The sequence below is a fragment of the Puma concolor genome, chromosome D3 (assembly GCF_028749965.1).
Source record: "Puma concolor isolate L17-30 chromosome D3, mPumCon1.1.hap2, whole genome shotgun sequence".
In the NCBI taxonomy this organism is placed as follows: Eukaryota; Metazoa; Chordata; class Mammalia; order Carnivora; family Felidae; genus Puma; species Puma concolor.
This window is the reverse complement of record NC_141678.1, coordinates 77,159,190-77,184,921: the sequence shown is the minus strand read 5'-3', so window position 1 is coordinate 77,184,921 and position 25,732 is coordinate 77,159,190. Positions and strand designations below refer to the sequence as shown.

General features: G+C 48.0%; 1 protein-coding gene across 3 annotated transcripts in view; it reads right to left on the bottom strand.

Moving 5' to 3' along the window:
- NEDD4L (NEDD4 like E3 ubiquitin protein ligase) overlaps positions 1-25,732 on the bottom strand; it is a 346,027-nt gene that overhangs the window by 233,031 nt on the left and 87,264 nt on the right. For all 3 annotated transcript variants that reach the window (XM_086683105.1, XM_086683102.1, XM_086683104.1), the window contains exon 2: positions 5,096-5,169. In XM_086683105.1, coding sequence (XP_086539231.1) covers positions 5,096-5,169 — 74 coding nt within the window. The remainder of the gene's footprint in view (positions 1-5,095; positions 5,170-25,732) is intronic.

Sequence of the window (25,732 nt, the reverse complement as noted above, 5' to 3'; positions counted from 1 at the left end):
AAGGGTGGGGGGACAACCAGCTTTACATGCTCCAGACCAGCAGCACGGGGGTCAAAACCAAACACGGGCCCGTCCCTCAAGGGGCCTCACTATGCCAGTGGAGGCGGCCAGCTGCACAGAATACGACAGATGTGGGCTCCTTGGGGGGCCAAAAGGTCACGGCCCCATTTAAGAGTGTATCCAGCAGATGGCTCCAGCTGTGCCACCTCGTGTTGTCTAGACTGCCAAGATTTTCCAGAAACCTTGGGAATCTGGATTTTTGATACGAAATCTCCCAAATACTGGCTCGGGATTTTTACTTGCCTTTAGTGTTCCCTGGACCCTTCATAAGCGCATGTGTGAGTTCAGTCTAGTCCACAGGGACCAACAGTTGGCCAGTTCTGGCCTAATGATGTTCTAGAAGTCCTTACAGTATATCGAGGGGGCTCTCAAGGTACCTGGAGCCTCAAGGTCTCCCCACTGAGTAAAATGAAACTTATTTTGTACAAGGTTTAAAAAAAAAAAAAAAAGGCAAAAAAAAAAATCCTAATTATTTGGAGAAGGTGAATTGATAGCTAAAATTTACATGTATACAGTGTATAAGCCGAAACATCGCTCACCCATTTCTTGCCGGTCACCTGGGGGGAAAAGTAGTGACAGTGGACGAAACAGACTGGCCCCACATTAAACCCAGGTTCCTTTTTATTTTAGCACCACTGGTTATAGGATAACCAGACGCTGTGTTCCTCCTCAGCAGACAACATCCCATTGCCGTCCCCAGTGTGGACACCGAATTTGATCAAGCCTTTCCATGCAACGGCTCATATACAGGAAACCCAGGAGAAGGACACTAAATGCTACAACAGGAAACAATCAAATGTGATGAGACAACCGACTGACGATTTCAGGTTCATTTAAAAACGGAAAAAGGGAAAAGGATACTATAGGAACCGGATTTTAAGAGACCTAACAACTGAACGCAACGCACAGTTCTCCGTTGAATTCTGCTCTCAAACGGCCCAGTTGGAAAAGGCATTGTAGGGACAGCTGGGGGGATTCAGGGAATGGAAAAGGTGACAAGAGTCCTTTAGGCAATTATTGGTAATTTTGTGAAAATTGCATTGTGGCTATAAAGGAATACGCTGCTTTCTTCGAGATGCGGGCTGATGTATTTAGAGGCTGGATGTAATGATGTCTAGAATTCACTTTTGAATGCTTCGATTAAAACAAATTGATGGGGCCCACGTAGCCAAATGTTAACAACTTAAATATAGATAACTGAGGCGAGGCGGCGTCACAGAGCTATCACACCGTGGCAGTAAGTCCCCATCAGCCTCGGTCACTAGCAGACAAGGATTTTTTGCCGCCATCTTTCCAATGTCCTTGGGTTCGTGTGTGTTCTACGTTTTGAGTGAAAAGAAAAAAAATGACCGCAACCTCCACAGGTATAACTTGACGCTAAGAGTTCCATGCACAAAATACAGAAACGAGAGTCTTGAAATCTTCCGTAGGAAATTCTACAGTGAGTTTGTCTTAGCCAGCATAGCTCAATTTTAAGGATCCACTTTACGGTTTTAGATGATTCTAAGTAACCTCAAACGAAGACTGATCACAATCAAGGAGGAAAAGGGGGAAGGTGGACCTAAAACTTGTATTAAAATGACCCTATTCAGTTACTATTTAAGCCTATGACAAAAAGTTAGAGATCCTGAGATACAAGCTTACTCGAAGAATACAGTTTGAAACTTATAAATATTCTAAGTTTAAAAAAAACAAAACAAAACCTTAAGATCTTACTTAGCAAAGTGCATCTCTTCTAAATCAAATTACCTTACGGCATTCACTTAACAATTCTAAGAGCTTGGTCAGCCGCTATCAAATACAATGGGCAGTTCTTGCAATCTGCTTTTAAGAAGTATTCAGCCAATTGATTTCAGGTTTTAGAGAGACCGGAACAGTCATCTAGTCCAATGGCTCATCCAGTGGCTCAACTTTTGTCATTCGTCAGGAAGAGTATTAACCTGCCATCAGAAAGAGCAGTCAAATCTGATAAATCTGGACAGACAGGGGTGGGGCCAAAGTAAGGGACAAACCGGACCAGACAGGTTGGCATGAGCCTTCACAAAAGGACTTGAATCCTACACCTTAACGGGAGCCTGGGAATTTATTCCACAGGCAACTGCAGATCAAACCATGCAAGAAGAGGAGTTATCAGCACTGGATTTCCAATGCACATCTTGAGGTATTCCCCGTAATTCCTTTTACCCCGATGCTAAGAAACGATGACGCCTCTTTTCATATAGAAGGTAAAAACTCAAGGCTCGGGTGCGTCTGGCTCTTCTAAGATTTGAAGCCTCATCGCACTACCAATTTATTTATTTTTTTTTTCCCAACGTTTATTTATTTTTGGGACAGAGAGAGACAGAGCATGAATGGGGGAGGGGCAGAGAGAGAGGGAGACACAGAATCGGAAACAGGCTCCAGGCTCTGAGCCATCAGCCCAGAGCCCGACGCGGGGCTCGAACTCACGGACCGCGAGATCGTGACCTGGCTGAAGTCGGACGCTTAACCGAATGCGTCACCCAGGCGCCCCTCGCACTACCAATTTTTAACCTCAGCTCCTCTTAACAGGCTGAGAAATGCAATCTGAATCCATTTCTTTTTTTTTTTTTTTTTTATGCAGGGCTTTGATAAAAACAAAACAAAAACAATCAAAATGAACGTCGCTGACATTTTCCAAATCCAACCTCTTCCCCTTCCAAACTATATAACATGTATGGGAAAGAGTGAGAGCAGCAGACATTGTTGACGTAAGAGCGCAGTTTACTGGGCAGTGTGCAAGTCTTTCAGTTAAAAGGCAATTTGCCCAGTCTTGTTCTTGGGGTTCTGGAGGGTCAGCAATCAAAGGGAGAGGTCTCAGTCTCCTGCGAGTTTCTAATCTAGTAAGACACAGACAAGTCAAATATTAGAGCGTTCACACAGGCACAAGGGCAACCACTCGGTGCGACTCCATGGTCAGGTGAGAAGGGGCCCGCAGGTGAGATGTGCTTCCCTCCCACACCACCAGCGACGGGGCAGGTGTCAGTGCGTGTGCACGAGGTTGGCGTGAAGGCTCAGATAGCTAACCCTCCATTAGTCATCTGAGGCACACAGAAGCATGGGGATGTTTTGGAAAAGATTTCATGAGGGGCGCCTGGGTGGCTCAGTCGGTTGAGTGCCGGCTTCGGCTCAGGTGATGATCTCGCGGTCTGTGAGTTCGAGCCCCGCGTCGGGCTCCATGCTGTCAGCTCGGAGCCTGGAGCCTGCTTCCGCTTCTGTGTCTCCCTCTCTCTCTGCCCCTCCCCTGCTCATGCTCGGTCTCTCTCTCTCTCTCTGTCAAAAATAAATAAACACTTAAAAGAATTTTTTTTTAGAGATTTCACAGATATTATCCTTGCATCAACTTTATGTATTTTTAACAACTTCTCTAGTTGCTACTGTAGTTAATTTCACGGGATGGGAAAAACTAAAAACGGACATGAAGATAGGACGGGAAATAAAGAGGTTTGCCCACCAATGGCAGGGAAGGGCTTGTGCTGGGCGAGCAGGAAGATGAGGTGAGCTGGACAGTACGAGGCCTTGTTACAAGAGTCGCCAGTGTCACACTGAGGTCCTGAGGCCAGAAGGTGACTGTGGGCAACAAGCAGGGGGGCTGACAGGATGAAATGAAATTTTTTTTTTTTAATAAATTTCTTTTTTTTTCTTTTTTTTTTTTTAATTTTTTTTTTTTCAACGTTTATTTATTTTTGGGACAGAGAGAGACAGAGCATGAAGGGGGGAGGGGCAGAGAGAGAGGGAGTCACAGAATCAGAAGCAGGCTCCAGGCTCTGAGCCATCAGCCCAGAGCCCGACGCGGGGCTCGAACTCACGGACCGCGAGATCGTGACCTGGCTGAAGTCGGACACTTAACCGACTGCGCCACCCAGGCGCCCCTTCTTTAAGTTTTTGAGAGAGAGAGAAAGAGAGCACACCGGGGAGGGGCAGAGAGGCAGAGAGAATCCCAAGCAGTCCGCACACTGTCAGCGCAGCACCTGATGCAGGGCTCAAACTCACGAACCATGAGATCATGACCTGAGCCGAAACCAAAAGTCGGACGCTTAACCGACTGAGCCACCCAGGTGTCCCTGAAATGAATGTTCTAACGCGAGGACTCTGGCCACAATTAACTGTCCCCAGAAGCCACCACAGCCCTCATGGCTCAACCTCACAGGGTCCCCATCATGAACAGAGCAGGGGGCAGGGGGCCTGTTCCAGCACTACAGGCACGTGAGACCTGGGCAAGCAGTAACCTTTCTGGATAAAGTCATGTCAAACACAGAACAGACAAGTTGCACTGGAACGTCTCTAGTGTCTCCTCTATGTCTGAAGTTCCAAAGGTCTTTGTTCCCCCAAATCTGGTTCAAATCCCAGGTCTAAATGGCTCTAACCTCATTCTGCTACTAGTCCAGTAACTCCACCCAACACACTACAGACAGCAAAGGAACAAAAGAGCTGATTTCAAGACTCAGGATCATCAGGCACAATACTCAAAATGAAAAAGCTAAAGACCCAGACAGACCAGGCTGCTGGTGCTTCCAGAAAAGGCACAGAAATCACCAAATTCACCCCCATCAGCAAATCTCTCAATTCTGGTTATAACATGCCAAAGAATACCCAGTTCTACTAGGAACAAAAAAACACCTTCACGTCTCCCTAAATTTGGGATGTTTTTAAAGGAATGTATTAATATGAATACATTGGGATTTCTTTTTAGAGGAATGTATTACAATGAATACATGTTCCCAAGCTTTATTTTTCTACTGAGAAAAACAGACATATCAGAATCCAGCTCCCCCAGGAAATCGATCTGTAAGGAGGGCTAGGAACCTGCACAAAATACGGTCTCTGGACTGGCTGTGTCAGCATCACCTACTCCATCAGAAACTCGGGAGGTGGGGCCCAGCTGTGTTAAGGCTTCCAGGTAACTCTGATGCACGCCTGAGTCTGGAAAGTGCTTGCTGAACTCGTCAGAAGCCTACAAAAAAAAAAAAAAAAAACCCAAAACACCAAAAACCAAACAAACACAAAGCAAACATACCTGGCCCCAAAGATGTCCTTTTTGGCGAGATCAATTCCAGAAACAACCTTCACTCTGAGAATACGTGACTCGCCCTGTTGGAGGGAAACAAAATTTAAAAAGTTTAAGAAATGGACCTTCAATGGGTCACTGTCTCACCCAATATCCAAAGGTAATGATTTCCTCTTTAGACCCGTACTGGGACACAGCACCAATCGACTCAAGCACAGGTGATTCCTCCTTACGCTGAAGTTCAAAAGGTAACAGTCCAGACTTAAAATCCTATGACCCTAGAAATTTAGAGCATTCGGATTAATTAAGCTTAAGTTTAATTCAAACTACGTCATGCAGCTCAAAGATGTGGGCCAGTGAAAGATGTCCCAGTGGTACCAAGAACATAAACACACATTTGAAATCACCTAGATAAATGCCCAGGTGCTTTAGGGTACTGTAAATTTAATAAATAATCCCTCTGTGGAAGTTTATATGTTTCTGTGCGTGGCCCGAGACAGAGAGAAATTTCATGTTGTACAATATTTCCTCAAAATTACAGGATCACAACGTTGGTACGAACAAGCGAAAATAATCCTCTGGCTCCAATAAAAAACGAAAACGAAAACAAAAAAAAACCCAAAAGCATCACCCTAAATGGAAGTCTACTCAACCCATCTCAGAAATCACTCATTCATTCCTTCACCGGCATAGTCATTCATTCCAACATGTCCTAAGCAGTTCCTGTCACACTGGCCGTTGAACAAGGTCTTGAAATATGGACACGAATATGCTCCAGGTCTCCTAAGGGGGACGGCCAGGCCAACAGTGCAGGGCCCTGTGATGGCCCCAAGCCCAAAGGCACAGGCTGGAGAAGTAGTTAGGGGCTAAGACGCTCTAGCGAAAGGAGATGGCTTGTGGGGGGTAAAGGGGGAGGGTAGGCAGAAGTCGAGGACTGTTCCCAAGTTTTTGATTTGGGTCACTGAGTGTCAACATGAACTGAAAGGCAGGAAAAAGTCGAATCCAAGGCGTCTATGAAACAACCGGGTGGGGGGAGAACAAAGAAAACAGGAGAGACGTCTGGTGGGGTCAGACTGGGGAGCGATCGCAGTTGGTGGTTGTAGAGCCACAGTCGGTGGTTACGGCTAGAGATGCAGAAGCACATGCCCGGGAAAGGCGAGGAGGGGAAATGCCAGGGCTGGAGCCCCTGGGGACACGGGCAGCGAGGGGCAACAGAGAAAGTCATCTATCCGTGTGCTCAGTCATGACCTGGGTGAAGGAAAGAAAATCCAAAAGCTTACGTACACGACGTCCAAGGAGGCAGGGTAAAATAAAAGCTGGAGAGAGGAGGACGAGGAGCCCTGGCCAATTAGCGGCACACTGGGCGTGCGTGTGTGCCACGGGGACCGTGCTTGAACCAGGATTCTCCATCCATCCGACCATCCCTCCAACCATCTACTCCTGACACAAGGCTGCCCCAGACACACATACACCGCAGAGAGATACAATCGGGTTTAAAAAAAAAAAAAAAAAAGGTTGCTCAACATGTGTGTGCTTAGGATCCCCTCTGAAATGAGAACTGCACTCAAGTTTGGGTTTCATGTGCTTGGCAGGCTTCGCGAGAAGACAGAGACAAGCCAGGGACCTTGCAACAGCACAGCAGTGTCTCCGAGTGCTTACCAAAGCCTCCCCGTCAAGGGTCAAGTGCCCTTCCCTCGGTTCCCCCAAGCAGGCACTGACTGCCCTGACCCTCCTCTCTTACGCTCACATCACAGACCAGCCATCAAGGATTCTTTGTCAGCCACAGGGGTTATCTAGCCTGAGGCTCTCTGGTTTCTCAGGGCATGTGGCACCCCCAATGCCAATGGCATCTCTCCCTGCTCAACTCGAGGAATACCACAGCGGAAGCATTTTGCATGCATGGATCAAAATTCAGTTAGCACCTCTGTAGCATTCACGGGACACCTGGGAAGAGTTCACAGCCCACGAGTGCACACCAACTGACATCATGGGTAAGAAGAAAATCCTTGGCTAAGGGGTTGAGATTTTACCTGCCAGGGAATGAGGAACCACTCACAAGAAATAAGGATGGGGAACAGCTGGAGAGGAGCACACTTTTTCTGCCTCCCTGCCTCCCCTCCCCCCCCCCCCCAGTTCTCTGCCCTCCCCGCCCCCCCTCGACAAAGACTTCCAACAGCAATTCTCCCCCGACACCACTGGGCAGAGAGCGGACCTCGTTTGGAACCCACGGAAGGCGGACACTGTCAAGGCCAAGTGCTAAGTCTCCAGGGCCAGCGCTGGGTGTCGGCCGAAGGAGACAGTGCATCTGGTCTCCGAGGCAGAGACGACCTCCACCACCAGCTCAGGTAGAGCGGTAGGCTTGCACTTGGACTGAGCTGGGGAAGATAAACCAGGAACTGGGTCTTGGATGGAAACCAAATCCAGTCAGTCACAGAGCAAAAGACAAGAATTCTGGTGAGAAACTGTCTCTGTCTCACAGCCCCTGGGATTCTCAAAAATCCTGGGCAGTGTCCCGAACTTTCCACCGACTTGACAGGGGGCTCAAAACTACATCTTGTCTGGATTCTAAGGACTAAGATATACGCCCAACTTACACCCGGTTCCCCTAGGTTTATATCAACACTGGGTGAATGTTCTTACACTGGGCAGACCTACTTTCCAAAAGCATACACTTTAAAGTCAGGGAACATTTATAGGAATAAATGAATAAAAATAAACTTCACTAAAAGGAATAACTAGAATTTTTTCTTATGGAAAGTGATTTATTCATTAAGCACAAGTGCCTGTTCAGAGATCTAAGGACACAGCAATACAGACAAACCGCCCTACCCCCACCCTGTCCCACCCATCTTTCTAGTGTTCTTGAAAGTACACTGTTTACAAGGGCTCTCAACTACATGGGGACACAAATTGGGGGTCTGAAGGACAAAGGGTAATACATAACATACACTTATAAATTTTGTACACACACCCTTTTCGGTAAACAAATGCTCATTTAGGAATCAGTCCCAAGAAAATAAGCACAGATCTGTGCATGGAACGAACCAAGAAAAGAACTAAAAGAATAGTCACTGAAAGATCACTTTTAATCAGGGAAAAAAATGCAGAAGTCCCTCAAAAGCAGGGATGTGCATGGTAATCCCAAGCAATGAGCTACAATACCGTCATTAAAAATGTGTAAGATTATGGGGCGCCTAGGTGGCTCAGTCGGTTGAGCATCTGGCTTCGGCTCAGGTCATCATCTCGCGGTCCATGAGTTTGAGCCCCGTGTCGGGCTCTGTGCTGACGGCTCAGAGCCTGCAGCCTGCTTCGGATTTTGTGTCTCCCTCTCTCTCTGCCCCTCCCCCACTTGTGCTCTGTCTCTCTCTCTCTCTCTCTCTCTCTGTCAAAAATAAAACATTAAAAAAAAATTTTTTTTAATGCGTAAGATTCTGTCACGACCTTCACTCATTCCACGAATGTTTACTAAGTACCCACTATGTGCCAGACATATTATCTGTGGGTATAGACAGGAGCAAGACAGAGTTCCTGCCTCAAGGAACCTACAATCCAGAAGGCAGACAGAATATAAATATATATCGCAAACAAGCAAGAATTCCTGATGGTGGTAAGTGCTTTGGCGACACGATGGGAGCTAAATAAAAAGTAACTAAGTAGAGGAACAGGGGAAGGAGGTTAAAGGCTGGTGGTCGGGAAAGGCATCTCTGGAGAGCAGATACCTGAGCTGAACCCAAAGGAGACAGAGGGTGATGCAGGCGGTGGGGATTTTCATGCAGAGGTGACAGCAAGTCCCAAGGCCTTGGGGAGCAGGTCTGGCATTGAAGGGAGAGGCAAGAGTGGAGGGAATGGTACAGTGGGGCCAGAAACCTGAAAGGTCAGCTTCCATAGAAAGCATTATTCCAATCACCTCTGGAAAGTTTTAAGCAGGGGAGTGACAACAGTTGACTTTTTAATAACTGATTTTTTTTTAAGTTTATTTCTTTATTTGGGGGGGGGGAGAGAGAGCATGCAGGAAGGGCAGAGAGAGAGAGAGAGAGAGAGAGAGAGAGAGAGGGAAATTGTAAGCAGGCTATGCACGGTCAGCAGAGAGCCTGACACGGGGCTCAAACTCATGGATCACGAGATCATGACCTAAGGCAAGAGCCAGACGCTCAACCGGCTAAGCCACCCAGGTGCCCTTTGACTTGAATTTTTAAAAGACCACCTTGGTTTGCTGTGCAAGATCAGACTACAGGGGAACAAGAACAAAAACAGACCAATCAGGAAGAGATCTGGCAAGAGATGGGAGGGGTTCCCACAGGACTGAGAATGGAGAGATGCCCATGTTGCAAATAAACAACTTGGTTTATAAAAGAAAGTTTCAAAAATGGGTTACACAAGGAGTACCTTGGGTGGCTCAGTTGGCTAAACGTCTGACTTCGGAGCACGTCATGATCTCATGGCTTGTGGATTTGAGCGCTGAATCGGGCTCTGTGCTGACGGTGCTTGTCTGCTTGGGATTCTCTCTCTCTCCCGCCTCCCCTGCTCATGCCCTCTCTCTCTAAAAATTAAACTTTTTTTTTTTAAAAAAACTGGCTTATACAACTGAGTTAGCAATAAGCAAGGGGGTCAACAAGCTGTTTGCCTTTTCCACTCAGACTACATTTCCCAGCATTCCTTGCAGTTAGGTGGTCACATGACTAGGTTCTGGCCAGTGGAATGTGCACGGATATGATGTGTGCATTTTCCAGACCTGGCCCATAAGACCCTCCCATTCACCCTCCCTCCATTCGCTTCCCCTGGCTCAACGGAGAAAATCCTGAAGGCAAGAAGGGGAAAAACTCCGTGAAAGGAATGTAGAGGGAGGGAGCATCCCTACCTCATCCTGCCCGCTTCACCATCACCTACTGACCTTGCCAGGACAGTGAGCTGGAAACAGACCCGTACTGTTTCTTCCCACTGAAAACTGAAAACCTGCTAAAGCAGGTTGCTTTAGCAGTTACCTTCGCTCATATCTGATACAATCAATTTTCAATAAATACCTATTGTGCATATAAGCACAGAGAAAGCCGTCAAAAGGACATTAGCAGTGATTATCTCTGGATACCGGATAACTTTATGATTATCTACATTTTTTCCTTTTGAAACGTTAAATATTTTTGTCTGGAAATTAAATTTCTGTAGAAATGCCAAAAAAAAAAAAAAAAAAACAAACCCTAAGAAAAATTTAAAATCACAAGCTTAGGGATCTAGGTTTCTGTATTTCTAAAATAAATAAGCCTTCTTTTGTCGTAATAAAAACCTACAAGTTATGTTTGCGCAAACTCACAAAGGCATATGTAGCTGCACATATGGGAGCTGGGAGATGTGAAAAGGACACTCTTACGTAATATGCAGGCAACAGTTGGGAGATGAAAAGAAGAGAGGGCCTTTATTGAACACTTACTATTTACAAGCAGCTGTCAAAGGAAATTTCACCTCTGAGGCTATGGGGCAGGGGAGGAGGAAAGAGAATGCTACTCTATAAAAATAGTTTTTACACATGAGTTTTAGATCTTCAGCAAAAACTTCTTATCTCTGTTTCCTCTAAATAACAAGTGTGCATACCGATCAGCAGCCATCGTAGTTCTGTAAGGAAACACATGATCAGGTGTGTGACTCATTTATCAGATGCAATGGGTTCCAAGCCGAGCAAATGGGACCTTCTGAAGCATTTTATGACTTTCATAAAACCTACGCATGACATTTCGGTCCCTGGTTATGACTCTGGTAGAATTAAATATTTAACTAAGGCGGCTTAGGACCACGAAGGTATTATGTGGAGCTGGACCGTGCAATGCAGAGAAAGCACAGGCACAGAAGAGGTGAGGCCAAACAACCGGAGGTATCCTCACGACGCTCAGGGTCTCTTCCTGTGAATGTTCATCTATTGCTTTTGTGTTGTTATTGCCCAACGGGGATGATCCTATGCCCTTGACGTGTGTTTTTCTTTTCCACTTCGTTGCCTAATTCTTCCTGAAGGCCTAAAACAAGATAAGGAGCCCAAGTCCCGGATGGGTGGCAGAGCGGAAGTCCCCGCTTCTGAACAGGTGGTATTCCAAAGGTTCATGCTTAAGATGGTGTGGTTTCCAGCTCAGACACCTGCTCATATAAACGGTGTATAAGTGGTTTCCAAATTTCCGTGCCTACCCATATCATATACATAATCTGTCAAATTTGCTCCTGTGATAAAATAAACCTCAAATCCCAACTCAAAGTAAGCTACTAGAATTGACCTTTTCTCCTGTGAATCTGCTCGGAGAAGGTAACTTTGTATATTTTGCCCCTTAATCTCCACAATGGCGGCTGATCTCACTCCCAAAAGGGGACAGCTGTGTTAGGAAATAGGATTCTTTCTCACACATCTCCAGTGAGCCCAGGTATCACATACACCAGCCATTCAAGCGGACAAGGATAAGACCCAGGTCAGGGACTTGCACATCTTCGTCATTCGCCCCTAAATTAATTTATGTGTTTACCTTCCATATTCTGCAGTGTATTTATAGTTCAAACTATTACCCGTAAACTTTTCAGGCTCACAGTAAACACTCCCTGGTGTAAAGGGATGATCAGTATCTTTATGCACTGAAATATGTAAGTTTCACAGAGGTCAATTAACTTCAGTTGCTTTAAAAAAGTAAATACGCTTGTAGCGCCTGGCTGGCTCCATTGAGAGATACTCTTGATCTCAGGGTCATGGGTTCCAGCCCTGTGTTGGGCATAGAGCTTACTTCGACTTGAAGTGAAATTAAATAAGGTAACGTACAGAAAGTGCCCCCGCTGTGCCCACTACACAGCAGATAACCATTAATCTTCCCACTCCTGCCTGCTCTTGCTTTGGTTATGAGCCAAGATCCTATTTCATGCCTCGTTTTAAATCCCCTCTCGTCCCTGACCTCATCCCTTATTCCTGTCCTCTTCAGCTCTGCCTTTTCCACCCTGATTCCTACTCTCTAAACTCGCTCCCCTCTTCACTCCTTGATGGGTCCCCCGCCTCACACTGCTGCTCCCTCTCCTAACTTTTTTATGTTTACTTGTTTATTTTTGAGACAGAGAATGCATGAGCAGGGGAGGGGCAGAGAGAGAGAGAGAGAGAGGAAGAGAAAGAATCCCAAGCAGATTCCACACCGTCAGCACAGAGCCTGACAGGGGGCTCGATCCCACAAACCCGTGAGATCATAACCTGAGCCGAAATCAAGAATCGGATGCTTAACCGACTGAGCCACCCAGGCACCCCTAGCTCTCCTAGTTTCTTGCGCACGTTCTCTCTCTCTCTCTCTCTCTCTCTCTCTCTCTCTCAGTTCTCTACTTCGATGAGCACATCATGTTCACGCACTGTGCTAGCAAACAAGAAGAACACAAAAGTCATCAAGACAACTTCCTCTCTGCCCTTGAGGGGCTTACAGTCAATTGTGGAGGTCGGACATACCCATACCTATCATGCACCTGTAACACAGGGGTGGGACAGAAACCGAAGATACGTGTGGTGAGGACAAAGACACAGGATGTCACAGGAAAGGAGCCCAACACTGGACCGCACGTCCACCTCAAGCTCACATAGTCCTGTTGACAGCAAACAGCCCCAACTCACAGTTCCATCCTCTGGATCTGTCTGCCACTGTCAGCCCCACACAGAACATCCTCAGCAAGTGCAAGTCCCAGGGCTATTGGCTCCTGAGAAAACTGCAGAAGCTGCAGACTGTGCATACCCTAAATTCCTCAACCTCCGCCAGATTATGGCTGTCATTATGCCACCGAGAGAAGTTCACGTATGGGGACCAGGAAAGGGATGGCCTCACGGAGCAGACTTGTAATTCTAATGCTCAAGGTGACAAACTTTCAGAAATCAGACTGCGGTTTTAACGTACGTTCCGCATGGGGTACCTGGCCCGGTCAGGTAAGTGTCCAACTCTGATTTCGGCTCGGGTCGTGATCTCACGGTCCGTGAGATTGGGCCCCGAGTCAGAACCACCCAGATAAGCTGCTTTCGTTGTTCTACACTGACAAATTTGGGGGGCATCTGTAACACAGCAATGGAGAATCAAGGCACGTGGAGAATCCCATGTAATAATTGCAGTCTAATTTACCTCTCGGCTAAGTCAAGGTTTTCTTATGTACTGGGGCAATGTTCAAGACAAGGAAGATACCAGTGAAAAAGTAAAGACTATTGCTTATGTTTTCTATCGTGTAAAAAGCAGTGGCCTCTAGAAGGTAGAATTAACAGAACTTAGTGACGTGTTCAATACAGGTGCAGTGGCTGTATTGTTTTTTTTTTTAAGTACAGAACCAGCACCCTATAAGTACAGTCGATATTTCAAACTGACACCACTCCCGGAAATTCAGGATACATGACCATCAGTATGAATTTTTTTTAATGTTATTTTGAAAGACAGTAAAGCGCACACACATGGGGGAGGGGCAGAGAGAGGATCCCAAGCAGGCTCCACGCTGTCAGCACAGAGCCCAACATGGGGCTCGATCTTCGTGAACCATGAGATCATGACCTGAGCCGAAATTAGGAGTCAGACACTTAACTGACTGAGCCACCCAGGCGCCCCTGAATTTTTTTTTAATTCTGGAAAGAATAACAACATTGGAGAGGAGCTGTGAAACTTCTGTCCGCCTTTAAAACAACTCTCAATTCACCCCTTCTTCATCCCACAGCCTCAATTTATCACCAATAGTGGGAGGATTCAACACCTACCACCGGAACCTCAACTGCTCCTTTTTCCGCAAGCTACTGGGCATCTATTATGCCCATCCTGAGTAGCTGCTGTTGATGTGTGGCAGCTTCTCTCCGTCCTAATTCACCTGCCACCTCATTAGTCCCACTTTCCTCACTGCCCCTGCCCACACAGCACCCATTCATCCCCTCCGGTGCGCTCACGTCCGTGTAGTCAGCGAGCCCCGAGTGCTCACCCCGCTCTGAGCATGGTACATGGAATATGGAAACAGTAAGACAGAGTTCAAGCCTACAGGACTTTCCCTTCTTGTGCCGGGAGAACCACACACACACACACACACACACACACACACACACACACACACGATCACAAGATGACATGGTCAGCTTAATAGCAGCAGTGAATGTTAACCCGCAGGAATTCAGAGGGAGAAATTAATGCACGTGTAAGAGGCGGGGAGAAGGAAATGGGCCAGAAAGCTGGGGCAAGCCTCAGATGAACAGACATTTGAGCCAGGCCCCGAAGACTGAGCAAAAGGGAGGAACGTATCTTTCGGACAAAGAAGAAACACGAGGGCACCTTGAGAGGGAGGGCAAGGGAGTGTGTGAAAAAGACCCCAGAGTGTGTGGATGATGAGGCCAGAACCGTAACCAGGTTGCTCAGCCTTGTGCAGTATTCATGGGGAAACGTATTCAGAGGGCGAGAAGAGAGGTAAACCCCCAAGAGGCGTTCCTGGTCGCTTTAAGAGAAGGCGATGTGGATAATACTTGGAGGGAAAGGGCACGTAGGAAACTCAGATAAGGGCTAAGAGCTGACAGCTAACCACGGAGGGAGCCAGAAGGAGGCCTGCGGAGGCGAGCAGTGGGAGGAGACGGCTGGACGAGGGAGGAAGCCACATCCACTGCTCCACAAACACAGGACTGTTGCTGGAGGAGCACCTGTCAGAGTCTGTCGGGTGTCTTGCCAATTCTGTCGGGTCTCTTGCCACAGCTTAGGCTGACTCCTGCAGGTGCGGTCCCCTCCCCACTCCTCCTACAACTACGTGCAGTTTTGACCTGTGCCTTCCAAGTGCTAGCTTTGCATTTCTTTCTTTCAGTGACAACAGATGTCTTTGTTTCCGACTTCTGAGTAGAGCAGGGCCGCGGTATTCTGTGTGGATAGCGCTAACCTGCACCATTTCACCTGGAAAATCAATCTCTAAAGAAGGGGAGAAGGTGGGGCTGGCGGTAGGTTGAAGTGTTCACGGCGGGTAGTGGCTGGAATTGGTCACATGCTAAGGGACATTCCCACTCCCATGGGCCTCAGACCGAACAGGACTCAAACGTACACCACAGCAAGAATGCAAATTCTTCCAGGTGTGGACAGATTCTCAGAGAGGCTCTCCATGAGCAACACTCAATTTCTTGGATGCCAAAAATCCAGTAATTCAGTGATTGTGCAGACAGGAAAGGAGGGTGCCACTGAACAGTGTCCATGAAATGAATGAGCTGGCAAGAGTTCCAGCTCAAAGGACATAGTCATTCTCTTCCACTAATTAAAAATTCTCTTTTTACCAGAAGAGTTGGTAAAGCTCCATGTAAAAGGTCTTCAAAGAATCCATTTATCAATGGTTCTTTTGTTCCAGACCTCGAATCATAAGACAGGAAACATGTTTAAATTCCCCCAAGATCACTAATGCAAGAATTATCTTATGTTTATAGTTCTAAAAATGATCGTAATAAACAACTGCACTTTGTTGAAAGCCAAAAATCATAGCTCAAGGCGCTCAGAACTGTGACCTCTCCCACTGGAGTGAAGAGTCTGGGTTTCTTGGTGGAATGTGTAGTCTGACTAGAAGGCACTGGAAAAACTCTGGGTTTCAGGCAGTGGGGGCTACAAAGGGCCCCCAAGAACACAATCCACGGAGTGAATTCCATGCTCCCAGATCGGACTCTCCCCACATAGGATCAGAAACATGACTTGTGGGGGTGCCTGGGTGGCTCAGTCGGTTAAGTGGCCGACATCAGCTCAGGTCATGATCTCGCGGTTCACGAGTTGGAGCCCACATCAGGCTCTGTGCTGACAGCTCGGAGCCCGGAGTCTGCTTCGAATTCTGTGTCTCCCTCTCTCTCTCTGCCCCTCCCCTGCTGTGCTCTGCCTCTCTCACTCTCAAAAATAAATAACAAAACATAAGAAAGAAAGAAAGAAAGAAAGAAAGAAAGAAAGAAAGAAAGAAAGAAAGAGAGAGAGATAGATAGATGTGACTCGTATCCATCTGTGCACCAAGGGCTCCCAGAAGCTCAGAGAGGACACATATGAACGGGGCTGATAACTCATTTTAGTGTTGAGTTTTAGATTTTATAGTGAGGAGATGGCCCACTACATGGATCTGAAGCCCTCAGGACTGGCATGTTTACTCTGCTGGCAAGTCGAACAAATGCACATTATAATCACTCAGAAGCCTGCCTGGTGAGAACAAGGCTTAGTTTGAGTATCCAAACGCATGCTGAGCTCACCTCCCCAATAGGGTGACCCTGCCACTCACAAGTGCTCAGGCTCCTGGGCTCCGGACCGGCCTTCAAACAGCAGCACCCAATGGAAACCTCTCCAGGCTTTCCGTCTCCCGAGCTCCAGCCCGCCCAGGCCCTCCCGTTCCCAGGCTCTGTTCCCACCGTGCAACACAAGAGGACGAGGCTCCCCCTCCGCAGACTGCAACCAAATTCCACGCCACCTCCCGGAGATGGCACCCAAGTCGCCTCCACTGGAGCCGTGGCTGTTCCTCAACTCTCCAACCACATACTTCCAGACCATTTCTTGGTTTGCTCCCACAAATACCTTATTTGCTCCTGGCTTCATCCTCAAGAGGTTACTCTCCCCGACTCCCGGACAGAGATGAAGATCTTCTGACGTAATATCCACTCTTGCGCTACAGCTCTGAAGCCTTCCTGCCCTCATGCTTCTGACTCCATTTGAGGCCAGCGGGAAGGAGCCTGGGAGACCCAGGGCCTCGAAGCAGCAGAACCAGAATGGTGCCAGGGACGTCCTGGCTCTACAGCTTGTCCTGAGCCACCTCCCAAAGTGGCTAAGAGAACCTGCCAACATCCCAGAGGAACCAGACACAAGGGTTGGGCAAATGTCCCAACTCTGAGGGATAAGAAGCTATGGATCATACTATGAATCATGCAGCTTGGGCTGGGGACACCTTTACCCACTGCCAGAGCCACCAAGTGGCTATTTGGTTCCTATCTCCTACTTGTCCTTCAGCCCTCCGCTAACACAGCACGTTTTCTGAAAATGTCTTTCCAGGGCTCCTAGACTAGTTAGGTCCTCCCACAAAAGGTTCCCACAGTGCCCTGGATTTCTTCTCTCATCCTCTGTCGTCGTTGCTTTTAAAATTAGCTGTCATGCCAAAGACGACGCTCTCGGAAGGCAGGGGCTAGAACAGCGGATCACAGGGGCTGTAAGAATAATGCTCCACGTTCAGCCGGTCAAAGCCAGAGAACCAGAGGGCAATCCCTCGGCTTGCTTAGCACGGCTGTCCAAGACTACTAAAAGAGCTCGGCACCCACATGTCCCAAGGGGAGTAAATGACCGGGTGGAAAAATGACATCAATCCAAAGCAAGGTTCTAGAGTGAATTACTGAATAGTTTGCGAGCATTTAGGACAGGAAAACAACCTACAGGTAGGGTTTGCCAAGAATAAGACATGAGAACTTGTTTCCTTTTTGCTCCAGGGTATGCTGCATACCTAGTGGAGAGAGACTCTGGCCAAACCGCGCTCATATCCTTCCAGACAAGATGACGACAAGAGGGTGAACGGATACTGAAGCTGGGTGAGGCTTAGTTGTGCGCAGTTGTTAACTCCTGTCTAAAGCATAACCATTGGAAAACTCCAGGGAGGTGGGGGTGAAGGGGCGGGTTATGTCACAGGGTTCTAATATTAACTCCGTCCCGGGCAACGTGGTGAGCCTGGAAAATTTGGATGAGGATTCTGATGGCAGCTACAAATCCAATTTGTGGCTGATACGCAATTGGATAAAATGTCAGAAAAGTAGATCAGAATCCAAAAATACTTCATCAGAATGGGTGATGGGCCAAATCTTGAGGATGGAGTTTTACAGTGGTGCGTGTGCTCAGCTGCTGGAGCCAATGCAGAGGGCAGGAGGGAACAGCATCAGAAGTGGGGGGGGGGAATCTTTGGGGTTTTGGGGTGACTGGTTGGCTCAAGGGGTGCAGCACGTGACTCTGGGTCTCAGGGTCATGGGTTTGAGCCCCACGCTTGGCACAGAGCTTACTTTAAAAAAAAAAATCTTTGGGGTGGATACAAAAATGCTGATTCGAAGGGGCACGTGCACCCCAATGTTTAATAGCAGTGCTATCAATGATAGCCAGATTATGGAAAGAGCCCAAATGTCCATCGACTGATGAATGGGGACACACACACACACACACACACACACACACACACACACACACAATGGAATACTACTCGGCAGTGAAAAAGAATGAAATCTTGCCATCAGAGCAAGACAGATATCCTATGTTTACACTCATGTGGAATCTGAGAAACTTAACAGAAGACCATGGGGGAAGGGAAGGAAAAAAAAATAGTTACAGCAAGGGAGGCAAAACATTAGAGACTCTTAAATAACAGACAACAAACTGAGGGTTGCTGGAGGGGAGGGAGTGGGGAGGATGGGTAAAATGGGTGACGGGCATTAAAGAGGGTACTTTTCACGATGAGCCCTGGGTGTCGTATTCACCAGATGAACCACTGGGTTCTACCCCTGAAGCCAAGACTACACTGTATGTTAACTAACTTGAATTTTTTTTTTAAATTTCTTTTTTATTTATTTTTTTATTTTTGGGACAGAGAGAGACAGAGCATGAACGGGCGAGGGGCAGAGAGAGAGGGAGACACAGAATCGGAAACAGGCTCCAGGCTCTGAGCCATCAGCCCAGAGCCCGACGCGGGGCTCAAACTCACGGACCGCGAGATCGTGACCTGGCTGAAGTTGGACGCTTAACCGACTGCGCCACCCAGGCGCCCCTAACTTGTATTTAAATTAAAAAAAAAAAAAAAATCTTTGGGGTTTTATCTCAAGCTCAATATGACTCAACGCTGTGACAGTAAACTGCTTGTATTATTCAAAGTCCAGAGCAGAGAATGCCGTCATACTGTACCCTGGGCCAGCATTATGTTCAATTCCAAGCTGCATGACTCAGGGGGAAGACTGTTGTTTTGCTGTGTTTGGGGACAAAATCTACACAACAGAACGCTAAACAACCGTAGGAATGAGAATGCGCTCTACATACAGCTTTGCAAACCCAAGCTGTAGTGTCATGTGCAAAGACCAGGTGGAGAGCACCTCGTGGGGTGCAGCACCCTCCACGTGAGGAGAAAGGAGATGTGCCCAAATGTCAACACAGATATTTGTTTGCATGTGCATAAACTCTGTAAAGACACAGGAAACTGAAACCACTGACTGATTCTGAGAACAGAAACTAGTTGCCTAGGGCCAGAGGGGTGGGAGACAGACAGACACATGGACAGGTCTCACGGCACAGCCTTCTTGCTGCTTTTAATTTAAAACTCTTTAAACGTATTAACTCAAGAAAATGTTTTTGAGAATCCAGGATAGTTAATAAACAAGCAAATGTCACATGACGGCTTAAGAATGTTTAACCTGGTTTAACAATGACAAAATACGACCAGATTCGTTCTGTTCTGTCGGAAGGGGGTGGGGTGGCAGAGGCCAAGTCATTTACGAGGCTGCGGACGGCAAACCTCAAACCAAGGAGTGAAGGCTGCAGGAAGGCATGCGTGCCTTTTGGAGGGAAGGAAGTTCTGGTTGCTAAGCCCAGTCAAGGGCAGAGTAGCTGGCCCCCTGACGCCCAGAGCCGGCCGCTTAGCACCAGAGTGAGAGCAAAAGCCTGCCACTTGCCAGAAGTATCGTCAGGTAGCAGGAACGAACCAGACGATCTGTGATGTTCCTTCCCAGCTATGAGATGGGAGTTTAGACGACCTGTGCAAGAGGAACCAAGAACTCAGACCAAGGGGCTTTAGGCAAGATCACACAACACTTTCTATACACCTGCAACTTCTCCAAGACAAATAACAGTAATTACAATCCCCATCTCCCTCCCAGTGAAACACAAAAGATTACTCGTAAGTCAGAATGCCTCTTTCCTTGCCACCAGGTTCAAAACATCGTGAATGAAATAACCAACAGAAAAACGAGAGCACGTGGAATCGGTCTTTTGGTTCTGCTTGTAGTTCTTACTCCACACCTGATGACCAAATTGATTTATGATGGCTAGCTGGCTCTATACCAGATGTTTCAAACTCCTTTTATAAAGAATAGCAAAGGGGCACCTGGGCGGCTCAGTCGGTTAAGCATCTGACTCTTGATTTCAGCGCAGGTCATGATCTCGCAGTTCATGTTCAAGCCCCACATCGGGCTCTGCGCTGGCGGTGTGGAGCCTGCATGAGATTCTCTCTCTCACTCTCTGCCACTCCCCTGCTTGCTCTCTCTCTCTCTCTCTCTCTCTCTCTCAAAATAAATAAACTTAAAAAAAATAAATAAAAATAAAAACAAACAAAAAAGAATAGCAAAACTTCTAGGATGGGCTCATCACTAGACGTGTTCCAAGAGAGAACACGATGTAAAAGGGCACGAGGTCACCGGTACGAGGAGTGGCCGAAGTCAGCCGGATCGCTACAAAAAGCTAAGTGGGACCAACACAGAAAATAATCAGCCACCGGCTCCAAGAAAGTGTTGAGATGACATCTAGGGAAAGAAAGGCTGCAAACGGAACTGAGCCGTCCCCTTAGAAACTTCCAGAAGCCACAGCACCCAGGGCCACACACCTAGGAGAGAGCTGCAGGTGTCAACCACAGGACGGCGGATGCTGGGGTGACAAGGCAACCATTCATGGCCAGAGGCCTTCCTAGGCAGCCCCTTACTTCGAACCCGGCCTAATTCCTCACTCCACCTTCTGTCACCTTGTGTGGCTGAAAGCCAGCCACACACACACCGTGAGTAACGTTCATTCCATACCGGTAATATCGAAGACGAAATCTTCACAGTCACTGGCTCCACATATCAAAGGAGACAAGCATGCTAGGTTATCGTTTTGCACTGGGCAGAATCACTGCTTGTTATAAGGCAGAATTTACGGCCTTCAAACGTGCATTATCAGATTTACCGTTTCCGCCAAGCCTCATTATCCAGCAATGCCATTTTATTACAAATCCCAACATTAATAACTCATTAACATAGTGACTGAGAAATTCTATTTCCTGGCTTACTGGAATTTTAGCTCGTGTTTTGAAAAAAATAATACTTTTAAAAATAGAAAGGTTCTATTTTTCGGTTTCCTCAAAGAAAAAAAATTAAGACTAAAGAATTAACTTTGATTTTGATTTTTTTTTTTCCTGAGAGCCAGCGAGTGAGCGAGCGAGCAAGCACAGGGGAGGCGGAGAGAGAGAGAGAGAGAGAGAGAGAGAGAGAGAGAGAGAGAATCCCAAGCAGGCTCCACACTCAGCATGGAACCCGACGCGGGGTTCAACCCCATAACCCCGGGATCGTGACCTGAGCCAAAAATCACGAGTCGGGGATGCTTAATTGACTAAGCAACCCAGGCATCCTCCCCCCTTCTTAAACTTAAAACTATCAAAGTCAAGCTTTCTAACCTTCTTCCAAACTACAACTAATCTCCATTACTTTATGGGTTTACATTGCTTCAAAAGAGATGTCAAACTACATAACACCAGAATATTACAAATGCTATTTCCCCTTTTGGAGGGGGAAAAAGAAAACCAAACAGGAATGATAAGGTATCCTTTAAATAACAGGGTGCTAGATTGACTCAGTGTGCTACTTCTCTGAAAGATCACCTGAAATACAGGTTTTTTTTTTTTAATTTTTTTTTAACATTTATTTATTTTTGAGACAGAGAGAGACAGAGCATGAATGGGGGAGGGGCAGAGAGAGAGGGAGACACAGAATCGGAAGTAGGCTCCAGGCTCTGAGCCGTCAGCACTGAGCCCGACGCGGGGCTCGAACTCACGGACCTCGAGATCGTGACCTGAGCCGAAGTCGGATGCTCAACCGACTGAGCCACCCAGGCGCCCCTGAAATACAGGTTTTTTTAAGTTTATTTATCTGAGAGAGAGAGAGAGAGAGAGAGAGACAATGTGAGTAGGGGAGGGGCAGAGAGAGCGAGAGAATATATGTATCCCAAGTAGGCTCCTCACTGGCTGCACAGAGCCCACCGTGGGGCTTGATCTCGGAAACCGAAAGATCAAGACCTGAGCCGAAATCAAGAGTCGGAGGCTTAACCAACTGAGCCACCCACCCAGGCGCCCCTGAAACACATTCCCTTCACCATAATATTTTATGAAGTTTGACTATTTTTGAGTCGTCATCATATGGACTTCTCCTGGGAGGAGAGAAATTCCTAAAGGAGGCAGCTCCGTCCACAGTGCTCGTACCCCTCTACCCGCACGTCTACACACACACTTCTCCCGGGTCAGAACCGCGTCCGACGCACGGGAGGCCCCACGGCACACCGTGAACGGTATTTGGACTTAACCCATCCTGTCCTGGCAGCAGCTTCCCTGCTCCAGATGGTGGCTGGGACTTTACCGGGTATTAAAAGGAGCTGTGATCGTCACATCGCTCCGCCCCTTGTGGGTACCGCATGCACCCTGCGTTTCCCTTCTCACCCCGCGGGGCTCTCGCTCTGGAAGAAGAGTTCTACTCGAGAGAACGGCAGAGGGTTCCACGTGGCCTTGCTCCAGACCTGCACCGACCCGAGTTCATTCACCACAGAATCGTGCAAAGCAAGGACCGACGATGTAAGGTTTTCACTTCAGGGAACTTTCTTTGGACTTATGGCCCCTTTTTAAGGCCCACATCACACGTTCATGTTTGTTGTGGGGTTTTTTTTTTAAGGATTTTCTGCCGAATTTTTATTCCATTCTTTTGTCCATCGACCTCTGCTGGATGCTGTATTTCCCTGTTATTTGAAATTAGTGTTGAATTTCAATGCCAAGCACTTGGTGCTTGGGTTTCGACTCTTGACGCTTGATGATGTTTACAGACTTGCCTTTCCTTCACATCTCCCAAGGTGCGCCTTAAGAGACACAAACGTCAACCTCTCCCCCACTAGTAATTTAAATCTCTTCAACGACAGGCCCTGGGACACACTTTGTACCTTTTACAAAGCCTCTGCTATTCTTTAGGCCCAGCTATAAAGAGCCGGTTATATTTATGAGGGTGACTTTTTAAAATTATTACCAAATGAGAGACTGTAAGGAAGACAGATACCGATTCATCCAGAGGATGATAAAGCTTCTGATGTAAACCATCCCAACCTACGGGGCGTGGACCCAGGCCCCTCCCGCGGCCTGGACAGGCTCATTTCGTCTCCTCTCCCCCAGAACCCCGAGGACAAAGGAAGAACATGAGCCACCCTCCAAGGGCTGCTCACGGTCACAGAGCGCTAACACCAGTCACACGACCTGTGCATCTCCCACCCTGGACAGGTGCTAGTTCCCTGCACGATTCTACACAGGATCATGTACTAAGAAGCCACGGGACCGGCATGGAGCATCTTCTTGGAGTACCAATTTTTCTGGAAGTCTCCATGGGGAGGGCCGTGGTTCTCAGAGTGTGGACCCCTGACGACCAGCACCAGCATCAGCTGGCAACTTGGCAGAAATGCTCAGGCCCCACCCCGACCTCCAGAATCAGACTCTCCGGGCTGAAGCCCGGCGATCTGTGTTCGCAAGCTCCCTGGTGATTCTGAAGCATGATAAACTTAGAGGAACAATGTCATATGAAAACGAATAAGGAAGCACCATGGAGCAAAACGAGCCATTTGCACCGGTTTTAAAGATTTCCTTGCAACTGGTTGCTTCGGACTCATCCGCAGGGACAAGGGCAGCGCCCTCCCTCCAGGGAAAACTCAGAGGGGGATGTGTGCGGACAGCCAACAAGGCTTCTAAAAGCAGAGGACTCCCAGATCTGCATCTCCAACCCAACCCCTTCCTCCGGCAACCCAGCCCTAAACCTCCATCCTTCCCTCTCTCTCTCTCTCTCTCTCTCTCTCTCTCTCTCTGAGAAAGCAACGCTGGCAGGAGTGACTGGGGTCTACACGGAAAGCTGAACAGACCCCGTGTTCCTCAGTCCTCTGCTCCAAGGCCTGGCAGGACCCCACTAAACTCTCAGCAAGAATCCCTCCTGGAAAACTCACCCACCAAACATTACCAAAGGTTCCTCTGCGGGGCGAGAGCAGGCGAGGCTTCCACTTTGGGTATAATTTTCTATCATGTCTGCGTTGTTTCACTTCCCTTTATTCTCCCAAAGAGCATTTATTACACTTTCAAAATAACAAATTGTTTTCGTGAGGAAGTAGAACCACTTTATTCATGCCTCAATAGATTCTTTTTGTGTCACCCAATATGTACTGAATCTTGCTGATTCCATCCTTCTGTCCCACGGACTAGCCTCGGTTTCATCCAGTAGGAGCGAACAGTATGCCTCACACCATCCCTCGGCCTATGGCAGTGACCTCATTCCCTTCCCGGGTCCGGCCAGGAGCGCTCGGGCACCCTGGTCACCGCGGTCCGGGGCTCTCCCTTGCACGTGGTCCGCCCTCCACGTGCTCACGTGGCCTCCTCTTTGCTCTCTCATACCACTCAAATTACTATTCACACCTCACCCTATGTGCCCAGGGCTACTTAAAATACCAGTAAGCCTTGTCCAGGCTGCCCCTCTGTATGTGTGCTTGCACACGCGTGCGCACACACACACACACACACACACACACACAGTCCGGAGAGGCCAACCCCAGTCTACAGCTGTACCCCTCACAACCATCCCTTAAATAACCAAGCCGCGGTGAGTTCTGGATTTCCACACCGGTTCTGGCCCTTCGTATTTAGCAACCGTTACTACGAACCTGCTACGCACCGGAAATTGAAATTCGAAGTTACTACAACTCAACCCTGACCTGAAGCAAAACAATGACACAGGGGACATCAGAACAGAAGGAATAAGAGTAAAGGACCTGGACGGAAGGGTCCCCCACCCCCACCCCCGGTGGGTCCGTCCCCCTCCCCCCCCCCCAGCAGCCAACGGCACCCTCTCCGTGCCAGTGGTCTGTGTGTAGAGGCCCCATCAGTTTGAGAATCGGTTTAGGCGAGCATGTGAGGAATGCACGTTTGGCAAAGGAAGGCCTCCAAAGAGTCAAGTTTAGGCAGCAGAAAATGACACTCTAGAAAGTTATGAAATCCCCTGTAGGGGTTTTTAAAAAGTGGATTTAGATTCTAATCTCTCTGCCTGGCGGAGGTGTGGCCTGAATTCCCTAAGAGTCAAAGTTCAAAGTCGTCTCCCAGCTGGGGGAGCCTGGGACTGGGGCGAGCTTACCGAGGGCAGGGGAGGGAAGTGAGGCGAGATGGCAGTGGGCAGGGCATCACTCTGAGCCACCACCCCTGATGAACGGAGGCCCCCAGAGCGGAAACCAGTGCCCTGGCCTTGCTGCCTGCCAGCCCCGGGCACAGTGGGACAACGGCCAGCAGGCGGGGTCCGCCAGCTCACAGAGGGGCCAGTCACCTGGAAGAACACCAGTACCCTCCTCAGGAAAAGAGGGGTCCTCTGTTCCCCCCTACTCCTAAGGAAACAAAGCAAAGCAGCTCTCTCAGACCGACAATGCTTTTGTCAGGCCACATGGTTGGTGCTTTTAATTTTCTCCCTTCACGCACTGGAAACAAAGGCTTCGAACCAGTAGTGAGAATTTATCAACACAAAAGTTGATGGCCCAGGCCAGCAGGGCACACAGCAGGTAAATGCACAGGTTGATTGCAGAACGGAAATGCACCAACCCCTTCACACAGAATGCTGTGTGATTCAGCCATTTTCATGTAATTCCTCATCAAAATCTTTTAGCAAATGAG